Below are 16619 nucleotides of genomic sequence, written 5' to 3' on the forward strand. Positions count from 1 at the left end.
ACCGTAATGTTCTAACAAGGTCGTGCAGCTCCTTTGCAACTTCACTATAAGTTATTTGGAGGGGTAACAAAATAGCTGGCAGTCTGTAGAGAAAAGAACTGGTTTTAGTTTCTGCTCCTATGACTAATGCACGTGGTCTACCAGTTGCAAAAACCCACACACAACCAATCAGTACCAATATACTTTCTCCTTCCACCACTGGTTTGACTGCCAATAATAATACCACCCATCAAAACAGACAGGGGCTACGAATGATCAAACTTGGGAATTCAGGGGGATTCCCAGAGGTTAAGTCAATCTTAAGATATACTGAAACTGAGACAGTCAGCATTGATATCAGTTTGGGTCAGTCAAACTCAGTTTCCTGTAGGTAGTTAGTGCTCAGCTCAAGTGCTCTGTAGTAATATCCATCCAAAGCATTACTCCTCAATCCATACTACATACAAGGAAAATGAATTTGGACACAGAAAATGCACTGTTAAAGATTGTTAGATCTAAACCCCCTGGTTATGGTTTACCAAGGTAGTATAAATCAGTTCTGTAGGGGGCTTAGCCTACTTAGAGCAATAGCCTTTAATCGGATATATGGATGTTTAGAATTACAATTACTTAAGCAAGACTATGTTTTATGGTTTACTTCCCTTTTAACTGGAATGTTTCAGGAAATAATTATGGCTATATAGCTTAAAAAATAATGCAAAAATTAAGTACTAAAAGCCCTAGGTAGGAATAAAAATACAGTATCCAGTTTGTTAAAAGGGACATATGGACCCAGATATTCCTACATTTCTTTAAACACTATTTGCACTGTTACACACATAGCATTGCCTTACAAAACAAAACAAAAAATGAGACATTAGATGAAACCCAGAGCAATGGGTTTTCTAGCACAGATACAACCTCATTTACACAAATTGTTATTTTGCAGTTTCTGGGTTTCATCCAATATCTAATTTTTATTTTGTTTTTAAGGCAATGCTGTGTGTGTAACAGCATGAGAATATCTTTTAGAAGGGTTTCATTGCATTCATTGGACCAATCCTGAGAACAGACAGCACTATACTATTTAGCACCATTCTTTAACACATGGTGCACAGGAAGCTTATTTCAAGTACGAGTGGTGTAAAAAAAAAAAAAAAATCACACTTAGCACAGATTAAACAAAATATTTGTTGTTAAACATAAGTTAAAGCTGAACCAGAACGGCAGACAGCTCTAAACTGTTAATCTGTGAAATACAGAACATTCTTAGCACATACAGAATGAAAGGGTCAGTTACCTCCACAAAAACTTATTGTTATCAAACCACACCCCACAAATAATGACTTTTTAAAGTTTTTAAAACAGCATTACAGAAAGGCCAGCAATTCATAAATGAAATTGTAAGTAACACTGTGACAGACTTTAGTTAAGCTGGAGGAAGATGAGGGGCTTCAAATGAAGTATTAATAATGTATTTTTATGGGATATCATATTCTGATGAGTTCAATAGTTTCAATTTCACTTTTATCGTTATAGCCTAGTTGTGAAAGCAATCTTTTACAACTACCATATATAAGTCAAAAATTGCTGCTACCTCGTTGCCCAGTTCAACTGAGAACTGACTCACCAATGGTACTACAGCCCAAGGTCTTGATGAAGACTTTATATTGCACCAATTTTCCCAACCAAACTCACTACCTTTACCTGCATGATTGTTTTCTCACTGTCTCCTGCTTCAGCCCTGTGACCGAAGCAGGCTTTTGATTATTGCAGCAGAATTTCAAAATAAGAGCACTGCTATAATATGTGTCTGGTAAATTGCTCTGAACTATGGATGCCCCGAATCCAGGATTCAGTTCGGGATTCGGGCCAGGATTCTGCCTTTTTCAGCAGGATTCAGATTCGGCAGAATCCTTCTGCCCAGCCGAACCAAATCTGAATTCTAATTTGCATATTCAAATTAAGGATGAGGAGGGAAATCGTGTGACCTTTTGTCACAAAACAAGGAAGTAAAAAATGTTTTCCCCTTCCTACCCCTAATTTCCATATGTAAATGAAGATTTGGTTTGGTATTCGGCCGAATCTTTTATGAAGGAATCGGGGGTTTGGCTGAATCCAAAATAGTGGATTCGGTGCATCCCTACTCTGAACATGACCTTTTGTATTTTAAACAAGTTCCTTCCTATTACATTGCAGGCTCCAGAAAGCCCCATTAATCAAGCTAGGGTATGCTACTGTAATCACCGTACAAGGTATGGCGGAATATGTTGATGCTCTATAGAAAATTTGGTAAATGCTTTTCCTACAATATGGATTTATATCCACCATCTATTTTTCACCCTTGGACTATACATTCCCAGCTGTTCTCAACATACATCACTATATACACAGAGTAGAAGATAGAGTATTTTAACCAACCCATGAACTGTAATACCCAGTTAGAACAGTAGATGATCCTATTAGTCATCTCACTGAGAACATTTTCCAAGCAAATATACATTTTAGATAGAAAAGAAAACCAAAGAAGAGAAATATACAGATGCACCCTGAAACATACAATATATAGCTCTCCATTGCTTTAGCCTTGTTCAGCATGAACCGAATGAGGACGTTTTTGGGCTGCCAGATGGCTTGCTCCTTAAATGACAAATTGCAGGACAATCTGTTTACACCTGTTTCAGGACAATTAGGTCAGCTTACTTGTTGATGGGCTACTGGCTATAAGATGTTCTATTACCGCACACCTCCTTCCACTTTTCTGCGTGGTGGTGCTGGTCCTCCGTTGACCTAGCCCGGTCTCCTTACTGCTTTGTAATTTCAAAAAACGGTCCGCACACACCAATATTGCAGTCGGGGATTGTGCCCCTTTTATTAATGCCACCAACAATCAACGTTTCGGGGGGAACACAGCCTCCCTTCTTCAGGAGGGGAAGAAGGGAGGCTGTGTTCCCCCCGAAACGTTGATTGTTGGTGGCATTAATAAAAGGGGCACAATCCCCGACTGCAATATTGGTGTGTGCGGACCGTTTTTTGAAATTACAAAGCTACTGGCTATAAGGTCACAAGCCTCTTATAATACTCCTGCTGCCTAATGGATGTTGCAAAGAGGACAAGTAGCATACCTGCAGTTGCAAGAATGGCGAAGCACTGGAAATGTACGGAGACAGCATGTTAGAGGGAGTATGGAAAAGCAGAGAAAGATGGATGCGTGGTACGGTAGACATGTTGGAAGCAGAATTAAAAAATTATATTTAACGTTGCTACATAGTTAATTTTGGTTGAGAAATGATAATAGTTTAAACTTTTCAAATGATCCCCTGTGCATAAGCATTATTGTTAGGGGATAAAAGCATGACTTACAATGTATCTATAATTGTTCTGTGGTTCTGTGGTTGTTGTGAGATGTGGCCATATTTTTCTGAAGCATGTTCCATTTATCATGAACAACTATTTTGTACGTGTGTAGACCCTGTTTTAATATATGTCAGGATATATACACACACATAAATCTACAGATCTATCAAAACACTCACATGTGTAAAATATATACACATTTACCTATAGTAAACTAACTGTACATCTTGAGACTACTGCAACCTTGGATGGTATGCGTGCCCAAAAAGACACCCAAGTCACTCTTCAAGACATTTAAGTGACATTTACAGAACCTGCCATCACAATGTCTCCTGGCAAGGTTTCCACAATCTCAATAACTTCACCTTGAAGAACTGTTTTTTACTACTTCAAGTGAAAGTTCAGTTCATCGAGTCTAGAGCGGTAGCCTTGTTCTTTTCTATGTGAAAAATATCCCCTGCTGTCAATAATGTCCTGTAATGTACTTGTAAAGAGTAATTATTTTCACTTGAAAGCTCCTTTTTTTTTTTTTTCTTTTTTTTTTTTTTCAACTTTCTGTTTATTGAAGTTAACACAAAAGTTTGACAGACTGTAATATGGCATTTTTCTCATACATACAATAATAAAAGTCTTTACTGAAACACAATCTCGTCAATCTCATTGTATCACGTGTATAAACCTTTTTTTGTGTGTTAACCATTTTTTCTGTATTGTTTAAAAGGGGAAAAAGAGGGGAGAAGGGGTGGGGGGGAGGGATTGAGTAACCTTTCGGTGTGAAAGCTCCTTTTTAACCTCAACCTTGAGCCATAATTATGTTTTCATCCTGAGTTGACACCGTTTTTAAAGACAGCACTTTATTTGCATAATAAGCCAAGGACTGCCTACAGTAATGGAGTTACAGTTTGTTATCCAAAAACTCAAATCCTCCTCATTTATGGATGCCTCCAACCCATTACCATTTAGTGTAATAACTATCAATTGGTATTGCTACATGAAACAACATGGAGAAATATTGCATTTATCGACATTGAACCTCATTTTCCAATTTGCTGCTTAATTTGCAGCAATTTCATAAAATCTCTATACAAAGCAGCAATATCCTCATGGAACTTGCACAATTCAGTCTCATGATCAAAACAGAGACAATACTTATAATGCCAACCTCAATCTCTACCTATAGTGCTTCTACACACAGTGCTATCCCTGGGAATTACCAGAAGTTAATTGTGGTATGGAGGGATCGCCATGTTATACACCACAAGGAACTTATGGAATATAAAAAAATCCCCCAAAAACCACATTTGGGTATAAATAAACCCTCTATTTGTAAGTGTATATAAATATATAGATCTATGAATAGTTTAGAAGGGGCTGCAATCATAAAGACTGCTAAAGAAAAAGGCACAGAGGGCTATTTTGAATATTTCTCCTAGTTGAAAGAGTGGCGTCATCATTTATTGAACCTTATAGGTCATATGAGAATCTCAGCCTAGGTAACGGTCAGGTAATTCTCCCCCAGAAAATGCGCCTGGCAGATTTTTCAGGCACAAATTTCTGTCTAGGTTAGCATCTTGAGGCAATTTAAATCAGTCATCTTGGGCGTTTTACCTCTACATTGGAGTCAGATAAAATGTGGCAGACAAAATGTAGACTTGACTGAAGCATCTGAAGATATTTGCTATTGACATGGTTGGGATTCTGTATGCATTTTAGACTAAAATAAAGAGACTGCATCAATAAGGGCTGTTTCACCTGTTGAAAATAAAATATAAAACTTAGAGTGCCTCCACTCTTACGTACACTTTTTTAAGTTTTTCAAGCACAATTCGCCTTCGGATTTGCTGCTGAGAACAAGAATCTACGAGAGGAAGGGCTGGGGTCCAGGAGATATCAGACTAAAAAAATAAAAATAGTTAGATATGCAATATAGTACTAAATAGAAACAACTGTTCTTGTAACACAAAATAAATATTGCACAAGCCTTTGTTGTCTTCATATGATAACGCTGAAATATATATATATATATATATATATATATATATATATATATATATATATATATATATATATATATATATATATATATATATATATAATATCAAAACAGGGGGGTTGTGGGAGCACTCTAAAGGCTTTAAAGTATATATATAAGTATAATAAATGCTATTGCATATGTACCCAAAACAGGGGTTATTTTGTTACAAAGTTATGATCATAAAATTGATAAGCCACCATACCACGTCAAGGTAAACCCCGAATGGCGGTCCCTAACTTGTTTTATATTTAATGTGCATTTTAGCATTACCTGTAATCAATGTCCGTTGAACGCTGTTTTTCACTAAGGGCTAAATCCTCCCCAGCCAGCAATCAGGCTTTTAAAGGAGAGATATTCCCAAAACAAACGCCCAATTTTAAAAGCATAGGATCACCACTAGTTTAAAGGGGGGGTATGGGGTGCTACAACCACTGAAGCTATGCCACAGCTCCTGGCTAAATATACAATATCAAAACAGGGGGGTTGTGGGAGCACTCTAAAGGCTTTAAAGTATATATATAAGTATAATAAATGCTATTGCATATGTACCCAAATATATATATATATATATATATATATAGCTTAGTATAATATTTATCAATAATATTTATGGATTTTTTATCGCTGATCATTTTTTTTGGATAGCACCCTTTTCCATTAGGCATGAAAATCAGTGTGCACTGCCTTTATGCTATAGTTTGTGCAGTAGAAAAAACTGTGGCCAAAAATGCCTGAAATTACTATGTATGATAATAATTTAGGTGTGGTGGGTGGTTCAACTGCTTTTCAGTACATAAGAATTACTGTTCTTGCTGATAGCAGGAAATAATGGATGAGAATTCTGTCCTTCAATATAATGTATGGAAGCATTGTTAGATGAGTGTGTGTTAATTAATAATTGTCTTCAACCTATTCAGGGTCTCATATATAAGCGAGTCCAGTAGGACAGAAATTAGGGATGCATCGAATCCACTTTTTTGGATTTGGCTGAACTCCCGAGCCCTTTGTGAAAGATTCGGGCGAATACCAAACCGAATGTGAACCCTAATTTGCATATGCAAATTAGGGGTGGGAAGGGTAAAACATTTTTTTCTTCCTTGTTTTGTGACAAAGTCATGTGATTTCCCTCCCCACCCCTAATTTACATATGCAAATTAGGATTTGGTTCAGCCAGGCAGAAGGATTCGGCCGAACCCTGTGCATCCCTAACAGAAATGGGCTGAAAGACCACAATATATGCAGAGACAGTGTCTGTCTGTATGGTAACTTGTTGGGGGAAGAAAAACCTTTACGAAATATCATGAGGGTGTATATAAGCTACATAGAATTTTGTAATTGGTTTTCCACTTCTACAGTAAAGTTTATGGTTGACTTTTGGTATTTGCATGAAGGCTAGTTATGCTAAATCTGCTCAGCCTATGTATAGCCTCCACAATAACATAAAAGCATTAGGTAGCATGCATCTGTATCGTTTTAACTAGAGCTGTGAATGAAATATCAGAGAATGTATTGACTATGTTTGGTAATGCCTCCAAATGCCTGCACTGACAAACATAAAGGAATAAGAGCCTTACAATGCTTTGAATCCAGACTGTTGAAGGAATGCATAACAGAACCACAGGAATCAGAAAAGTACCAGAGTTGGTTATGGGCCACAGAGTGGAAGAAGAGGCTTTAGTTTAAAACATTATTTGGAGCATCCTGGCACCTATATTAGACTGAAATTACAGATATAGTGCAACTTACTATATAATAAGCCACAGAATAATAGCAAATATTTACACTTACTTTGTTATTTCTAGCCTCTTTTATTATAGATTTCACTTCTTCTGGAAAAACATAATGTCCTTTAAAAAATTCTTTCACTTTAATATGTTGCATATCCACCTCCTCTTTTAGCTTTTCATAATCTGGCACAGGTTTTGCTGGATCACTTATGTCTCGAAAAGGCAAAGACTCATCCAAGCTACTGACATTATTTGGATCAACGCTTAAATCATCTTCATCCAGATCCTCAATTTCAAATTCACTCTTTACACAGCGTTCCTTATTAAATGAGGTCTCGAACACATATTGTTCACCATACAAAAATTTCAGGGTTTCTTCAGTTTTCCATTCATTTAAGGTCTGTGTAAGTACTTCTAGCATACTTCCCTTAGCAGCAACAGGGGAAATACCCTCTTTAAGAGCAGTTTGATATTGTGTTGAATTGCGCAGTATTTTACGGAGCTGTTCTGCCCCCTTCTTGCTCACAGCTCTTTGTGTCAATCCCAAAATCTCTACATTACTTTGTACATGATCTGCAGTTTCAATATTGTTTGGACAATTCTGTGTCTTTTTGACTTGATGATGTGAGTTTGACTTGACTTCTTGGTCACTTACACTGCATTTCTGCAACCTTTCCATTGTTTCACTCAAGCTGTGCTCTAGGTTTGGAGCCTTTTCCAAATTATTATTAATAGAATTCCTCTGTCCTACTTTTTCTGTGTCATCACAGTTTGAAATTACTGATGATACAAATGTCTGCTTGTTGTCATCATGGCCATCACTATCACTGTCAGGAGAGTTGGGATCACATTCCTCAGTAAATGTTGCAGGTTTTTCGATCTCTGATGATTTTATGCGCCTTACAGATAACTTAACCTCTATACCAGATTGACCACTAGAATATAAACAGAGGGGGAAAAAAAGAATATAAACATGTAAAGTGGTAAAAAAACTTTCCTATTTTCCTATACCATCACAAGGGAGCCATGGGAGTACTATCAGGAAAAAGTGTTAGCAATTTCATACACTGGGTGAAGGTGCCTAATATATTGGCAGTGTAATAACCATTCTGTAATTGTGGTGGAGATATTTATATGGGTAAGACCTAAGTGCTTTGTAAAAGAAGAATGGTTAGCCCGGTTTTTCTGTTAATTCAAAAGTAATAGCTTAATTCTACACAACTACAAGATATTAAAGGGATACTGTCATGGGAAAAATGTTTTTTTCCCCCAAAACACATCAGTTAATTGTGCTGCTCCAGTAGAATTATGCACTGATATCCGTTTCTCAAAAGAGCAAACAGATTTTTTTATATTTAAATTTGAAATCTGACAAGGGGCTAGACATATTGTCAGTTTCCTAGCTGCCCCCAGTCATGTGACTTTGATATGCTCTGATAAACTTCAGTCACTCTTTACTGCAAGTTGGAGATATATCAGCCCCCTCCCTTTCCCCCAGCAGCCTTACAACAGAACAAGGGGAAGATAACCAGATAGCAGCTCTCTAACATAAAATAACAGCTGCCTGGTAGATCTAAGAACAGCACTCAATAATAAAATCCAGGTCTCACTACGACACCTTCAGTTACATTGAGTAGGAGAAACAACAGAAAGCAGTTCCATCCTAAAGTGCTGGCTCTTTCTGAAAGCATCTGACCAGGTAAAATGACCTAAGATGGCTGCCTACACACTAATATTGCAACAAAATAATATATGCTTGCTGGTTCAGGAATGAAATTTCATGGTACGGTGAATTATTTGAAGTGTAAACAGTGTAATTTAGAAATGCATCATAAAAATCACGACAGAATCCCTTTAAATAGGTGTATGTAGTCAGACAGCAGTGATATAATAATCAGCTAAAAGTGAATATGTACAAAAGTAATTTAAAACCTAAGGTAGCCCCCAGAATTGTTCTGGGACATAGAATGCTGAAATGAACAGAACCCAACCCCCCCCCCCTTCACTAATCTTAGCAACTGCTACAACACACTTCATTTTGGGAAATAAAAATCACAGTCTATGCATGTTAACCATTAAAAGATACAGATTGAGGCCATATCGCTGTTTACTATTTAAAAAAGCTTATTGTTTCACATGGCATTGCCAATACAAAAATCTAACAGTTGTCTGTCATCACATTTAATGAATATTGCTTCCCTTTTCCTAGTGATACTTCTAGAAAGGAAAGTACACAACCTCTATTTGCATCCCATTTCAACAGCCCTTTGTTGAGCATATTGTTAAAGGCAGATGTACAGTAAATCATACAGATCAAACAAACTTTCTTGGCAGGAAAACAGGAAAACACACATCACCAACCATATAAACAGATCATTTAGAAAATAAAGAGATCCTGCTTCTACAGAGTATTGTTAGAACTATACAAGATAATTATATATTCTTTACCTCTTTCCTTCTTTCAGGAGTTTTATTTCGGGTGGGCTGCAACAGACAAGACATTATGCACTTAAAGCAAGGAAAACATACTTATGACTAAGCTATTAAGCAGCAATACATTTAAATATAATGTACTCTTAAGGAAGCCATACACGGGCCAATTAAAGCTGCAAACTCTGTCCCTGCAGGAACTACATAACCCACAATGCATTGCACTGTGATGTTCCTTTCCTTATTGAATCTGTAATATATGTTCCTACCGCACACTCGCCTTTCCTCTCACTGCGTTGGTGGTGCTGGTTTCTCCGTCGACCCCGGCCAGGTCCCTTAGCAACAGCAAACAAGAAACGGATCCGCACACACGCTATAATCAGCAGTTGGGGGGACACCCCTCTTTATTATATCACCTCGTGATCAACGTTTCGGGGGGATAAACCTCCCTTCATCCTGATGAAGGGAGGTTTATCCCCCCGAAACGTTGATCACGAGGTGATATAATAAAGAGGGGTGTCCCCCCAACTGCTGATTATAGCGTGTGTGCGGATCCGTTTCTTGTTTGCCTTTCCTTATTGAACTCATATGTGCAGGGAAATTGTGGGGTTTGGAGGATGCAGGGAGGATGCAGGGTAAGGACAGCTGGCTGTTGATACAAATTAACAGTTGTCAGTCAGTTGAGCAAAGTAGTCAGAAAGATCAGCAGGAGAGCAGGGGCTAGGCTTAGGGAACTGTCAGAAACCATTAAAAATCATGAAAAGGCTGGATATTTTTTAAATGTTTACTTTTTAAAAAGCTCAAGTAATGTTTTTGTGGAGTTCGCCTTTAAGCAAATGCTGCTTTCAATAACTGTTTTTACAAAGAACGTTAAAAGCACTGACAATTTTTAATAAATGTATATTGGCATATTAGTTGCTTAGAATGTTTTATTTTATTAGGCATTTTTTTATTCTGGGGTTGCAAAGTTTGAGTGTTGATTATAAATCACATGGGCATCTGAGGCTAGAGTCACACCAGGAGGATTCTCGGCCTGTGTATACCATTTGTCCAAAGGTGTGTTAGATGCTTGTACTTAGAATCATGGCATCCTGGATTTGAAAGAACCTGCACAAGCTCTTTAAAAAGTTATTGCCATAGCAGGTAAAGGGGGCAATTCTCTGTGTTTTGGTGCTGGCCTCTCAGATACTAAAAATCCCAGGCACCAAAGCACCCTAAATCCCCCATATGCCTTTGGAATTATTGTGGTGACATTGGATAACACTTTGCTATGAATACCATTTTGTTTTATCTATAAAAGAAATAGAAACGTTAGCAATATTAGTTGTTACTGGAACAGAAGCTTTATCTCTGCTTGATTTCTTCTTTTTTATTTTACAGGAAACCTACAGTGATTAATCAGTGTTTTTATAGCAAAGAGGCACCTTTTGCAGGAAAGTTTTGCACTGATTCATGTTCATATGACATATTTATTTAAAATATAATTTACATACTCCCACAAGTTTAACAGGTTATACTGATCATAACTGATAGTCTTGCTGCACTTAAAAAGTCAAAATAAATACTTTTTTATTTCCTTTGGTTTGTGTTGCAGTTAGTAAAAATATATCTATATTCTATAACTAAAAACACCACTTATAACCTAACAAAATAAAACAAAGTCTGAAAACCGGCATGTATGCCTGCTAACCAAATATGGACTACTCATTCTAAACATGGGAGGGGGAATGTCTCAAAACATTTTACCTTTTAAATTAGTGCGGTTTTCAAGGACTTGTTTGTTTGAGTGTCATTAGAAATTTTTAAAAATATTTTAAGTATTTAGCTAGTTAGATGAAACTCTCCAGTACATTAAAAACAAAGTAGTTTGTGTAAGATTTAAATGGTATCAGTACTGAGATGAACTGGTTCCTGCATTGTTTACATCTCAAATTCCGACAGGAATACCCCCTGCATTGTTCACACCCGTGACACCTCTATTGTTCACACCTTTAAAGCCCTGTACTGTTCACATTTCAGACCCAGACTGAAAGTGCCCACATTGTTCACACACATACAAACTGCTGGAAGGTCACCAGTATTGTGTCACTGTATGTAGCACAGTATGAACTGCTCATCTTAAAGTGGTCCTGATAGGTTTCCCCGTCTCCTGCTGTATTCTGCCTGCTCTACGCTACCTGTGTGTGTCATACTCTACCTGCCCTATGCTCCCTGTGTGTGTCATACCATACTATGCCTGCCCTATTCTCCCTTTGTGTGCCATACTCTGCCTGTGTGTGCCCTGCTTTGCCTGTGGAACATAAGCCTGTTATTTGTTTTGGGGGTTTGTTTGCATTTGAAAATTATTGTTAGGGGGAACCAAGTTGTTTAATCATGTGCTGGGGGTGCTGTGTTATCCACAGCGGAGGAGGCATATGGATTTAAGGGTAGGCCTTAAAGAACTGTTCAATGTAACAATAAAATCTGGGTAAATCGGCTGTGAAAAATAAAAAATCTTTCTAATATAGTTAGTTAGCCAAAATGTAATGTATAAAGGCTGGAGTGACTGGATGTCTAACAGAACAGAACACTACTTCCTGTTTTTCAGATCTCTAACTCTGAGTTAGTCAGTGACTAAAAGGGGGGGGGCACATGGGACATAACTGTTCAGTGAGTTTGCAATTGATCCTCAGCATTCAGCTCAGATTCAAAAGCAACAGTTATGACCCATGTGCCCCACCTCATGTCACTGATCACTGAATCCGTGGAAACCAAGAGAGCTGAAAAGCAGGAAATAGTGTTCTGGCTATTATGTTACACATCCAGTCACTCCAGCCTTTATACATTACATTTTTGGCTAAGTAAATTATTAGAAACATTTTTTATTTTGTACAACCTATTTACCCAGTTTTTATTTTTACACTGAACAATTCCTTTAATATGACAGCTTTTTTCACATGAGTGATACATGATATCCCTGCAGTGAGCACCAGTCATCTGGTCTTTTTTTGTGTTACCACCATTAATGTGGACATGGTCTTGTGGTAACATGGGTGTGATTTAAAAACAGGGAGTGGTCATCACTGGCTTCCATTATGGGCCCTCCACCATGTAGGCCAAAAAAATTCCAGCCGTCGGTACCACAGAAGTTGGACAGCACCGCTTTAAGTCATAAAACACTATGCTGTGTGTAATTGCAGTTCCACCTTGTGGCTATATTAAGGAACTACAATAATGCAATCACTTATTTAGTAATCATGCCAAGAGTGGGGGGGGGGGGAGAATACCTAGACATACTATAAATAGTTAAAATACAGTTCTGAGATTCATATTTATAATAATATTTTTAGAAATAACTGCTTAGCCTTTACCAAATGTTAACCTACTGTCCTCAGCAATTTTTCACTTATACAGGCATGTCAAATACCAATGACATGTAGGGTCAAAAGGAGTAGGTTCAACTCATTGAGGACAAAAGGGAGCAGCAAACTCAATGGTTTTGAAATATGTTAAATTGTTAAAAAATATGTTAAAGGTAAACAAAGTCATTTTCGCCATCTGTGGTTCATTATAGAATTCATTGCATATTTTTAAAATTCAGTTTATAGACTATGTTACTATAATTTTTAAACGTTATGCCCAACTGTACATAACCCCTCAATTTTACTGCCAGTACAGATAAAGAAACAGATGATGAAAAACAGTGTAAAAATTTGAATTTTAAATTTAATTAAAAACAAAAGTAGATGTTGGCTGCAAAGTAAGGCTTATGGCACGGGAGATGTACTCTTGTGTTTATGAAAAATAAAAAGAAATGATAACTATGTTTATTAATCGAAAAGTTATTAATCAAAAATTATTTGTTAAAGCAATTTCTATTGAAAACACAGAAGACTCCACACTTCTGGGTCTGACTACAGAAACATATTAGAAACCAGTTGATTAACAGACATGCCCTTAGGATCCATAATATTCAGCCTGGTTTGTCCACCTTGAACACAAGCAAAAGGCTGCTTAGACCTTCCTTTGCTGGTGTATCTATGCAGCAGAATAAAGCGCTGATCTGTTTCCTTCCGCCTCTAAATCTCTGTGTATTGACAGGCATGGGCCACAATCGGTAGTGTATAGACAGGGCAGATTTCAGCACAGAAAATGCATGGCTTTTGGGTTTCCTTTCAGAAATCTTCCCTATCTGTGCACTTACAGGCCAATGCTGTACTTTTCAAAGTAGAGTGACTTAGGGGCAGATACAGCAGTAGAGAAAATATCACATACGACATAGCCCTTCGAGTTATCTAATGGACAACACCATTTCCCTCCTACAGAACACAGAAGTGATGTTGGCTCCTCAGTGAAGCTAACAAGTAGTGTCACATCTGATACCTAAGTGACATTAACATGAGACCCAAAACTTAAAGCAATTAAATTATTTCAAATTCTCAGAACAAATGATTAGCAGTTTTTTCCAGCGATAAAAGCATAATATAGAACTGATTTAGTTCTTGAGAAAGTTACAAAAAGGGCAACTCTTTTCATATGAAAAGTAGTACGAGTGCATATAAATAACCCTAGGCACTTTTTTTTTTTTTTTACAGTAAAACTAAATGAAAACACCTAAAAACATTTTTTGTTACCTCTCTACATCTCGCGTCCACACTGGGGTTTTAGGAAGCTGAGCTTCATAATACTTGGATGCTCTGAAACAGAAATTGCTGCAGAAACACTGAAACAATACAAAGAATAGAATTACTTACACAGCAAAAAGTTAGGTATGGAAAATTCATGCAATAAACTACACTTAAATGAGAGAAAAACTATTAACTCAAGTGACAATATTGAGTGAGTAAACACACATGCAAATTACACAAGTATATAAAGTTCACCCTATAACCCAAAACGGCAACTTTTCAGTTGATGCAGAGCAGGACAACCTCATCTGAAACGGTTTCAATTGCTTTCTATCTTAGTAGAGAAAATAAATACTTCCTTTTTGACTTGGGAAAAAAAAACCTCAGTATCAGTAGCCTTTCTAAATAGAATCTAAAGCTTGTGCCTTGCTTTAGAAAGAGAATTCCTTAACCTCACAGCTCTAGCAGTAAAAAAACTATGACAAGACAGAAGATGTCACCCTGCACTAATATTATGTAGAATATCAGAATCCATTCAGAATGTTATGTCAACAATTTCCATAAAACATAAAAACATGCACATTGCAAGCCAGGATCAAGTCAGGTTCCAGTACACATGCTCCTGCTCAGCGATAAGTGTTTAGTATCTTTGTTGGCCCAGTGCATGTGTTTTTTTTACTAATTATATGGTCATTACTAACCTTATGCTCTATTGTATGTTTGTAAAATCTGCAAATTTAAAACTTGCCTCCATCACTTTCGCACTTTTATCAGTACAGTTGTTTTCAGGCTTTTCACCAGACTTTTTTTTCAGTTGCTTTCTATCTTTTATTTTTTTTCCAAAATTGAAATTGAAAGTTTTATGTTCCTGTCTCTTGTGTTTGAGTCTGGCAGCTCAGCAATTCAGGTGCGGACTGTAAACTGTTACAATTTTGCAACATTTAGTTGACCCATTTTCCAGCAGCATCTGTGTAATATTAGCAAATACTGTATCAATTAGAACAGCTGCCTTTAATGAAACCCAGGGATTCTGCTGAAAAGTATCAACTAAAGTATCAATTTAGAACATAGTTGATGACCCCCCCCCGAGCTGCTTTAGAAAGACAAGGTGAAAAATGAAACTTCAGTATTAGAAAAATAGAAAGTAATTGAAAGTCTCTATTTCTGGTAAACTATCAGAAAACAACTGAACTGAAAAATGTATTGGAAGGTGAACCCCTCTTAAGCACGTTGGCAGTACAATACTGTAAAATAATTTTTTTCAGAAAAGTTTTTTTTATCTGACACCGGATGTCAGAGACAGGCCAGACCAGGCAGGCGCCCTAGGCAACCTGACTGGTTACGGCGCCGGCTGAGCGTGCATGCGCAAATTGGTGCTCTCACTTGCAAATTGCCGCAGACAGTTGGGGGACAGAGGGGACCAGACATGGATGGGGAAGGCGACAGAGCAGGTACGTGCCTGGTGCTGCCCCCCCAGCTTTGCGCCCTAGGCAAGTGCCTACTCTGCCTACCCCTAGTTCCGGCCTTGCCTGATGTAAGAAGCAAACCTATAAACTGACCAGAAGTATTTGCATGCTCATTTGCTCACAAATAAATGTACATTTAAACAGGAGCTTTTGTTTGTTAGTCATCTTTATTCAAAAACCTCAGATGCAGTAGCGGAACTACCGGGGTTCGACTGCACCCGGGCATACACCTCATGCACAGCAAATGTTGCATCTCGGGGGGGGGGGGGGCTGCATGTCCTACACCCTGGCCACAACAGTAATAATTATATTGCTGCTCAGATGTGTTTAAATAAAAAAAATAGATGCCACTTATTTCATTGCACAGAACACTTACCTTTCTCTCAGTAATATCGTAAACTTTGTTTGTTTTTGTAGAAATTTTATATTTTTGCTTTGGTACCTTTTGGAAATAAAAGGTTATAGTTAACCAACAGTGTTCAAAAACTGTGTTATAATTAAAATACTTGTCCTTATGACACACAGCCTTCTTATGAGATGAAACCTGCCAGCATATAAGCCTATCATTTACGGTTATCACACAATCAGGTCAAAACATAGTAAGTACCCAAAAACAGTTTATGATTTGATTAGGTGTGCATGAACTCATTTTGTTTCATAAGTCAGAAATAATTATTTAATGAGAAAAACAAAACAGAGCCTCATATGAAGGAGAACCTGGGAAGACTACCTTGCTGCTTATATTGGCATTACACTGCTGCCTGTGACTGGTTTCTCTAAAAGCATTCTTAGGTGATATACAATAATCTTTACTCTAACATGGGTGGAAGAATGAATGATGCTTGTCTATGTTTGTATAAATTGCTGCTGTGTGAGATATTTGTGTATATGACTTGTACTGCTTTTTGTAAAGCCTGATTTTATTTTTTTTTTTTACATTTGACCATGTTGTTCACTGCCAATTAGGATTAAAAACAATTACATTTACTATGGTTAGTGGATATGATAAACCTGTTTG

General features: G+C 37.3%; 1 protein-coding gene across 1 annotated transcript in view; it reads right to left on the reverse strand.

Annotated features, from left to right (window-relative positions):
* Window positions 1–16619, reverse strand: part of rpap2.L (RNA polymerase II associated protein 2 L homeolog) — a 42922-nt gene that overhangs the window by 19168 nt on the left and 7135 nt on the right. Inside the window, exons 5-10 of the mRNA XM_018258577.2 lie at window positions 15978–16043; window positions 14142–14230; window positions 9547–9582; window positions 7160–8033; window positions 5137–5231; window positions 3–83 (exon numbers count right to left, since the gene is read on the reverse strand). Coding sequence (XP_018114066.1) covers window positions 3–83; window positions 5137–5231; window positions 7160–8033; window positions 9547–9582; window positions 14142–14230; window positions 15978–16043 — 1241 coding nt within the window. The remainder of the gene's footprint in view (window positions 1–2; window positions 84–5136; window positions 5232–7159; window positions 8034–9546; window positions 9583–14141; window positions 14231–15977; window positions 16044–16619) is intronic.

Source organism: Xenopus laevis, chromosome 4L (genome assembly GCF_017654675.1).
Source record: "Xenopus laevis strain J_2021 chromosome 4L, Xenopus_laevis_v10.1, whole genome shotgun sequence".
Lineage (NCBI taxonomy): Eukaryota > Metazoa > Chordata > Amphibia > Anura > Pipidae > Xenopus > Xenopus laevis.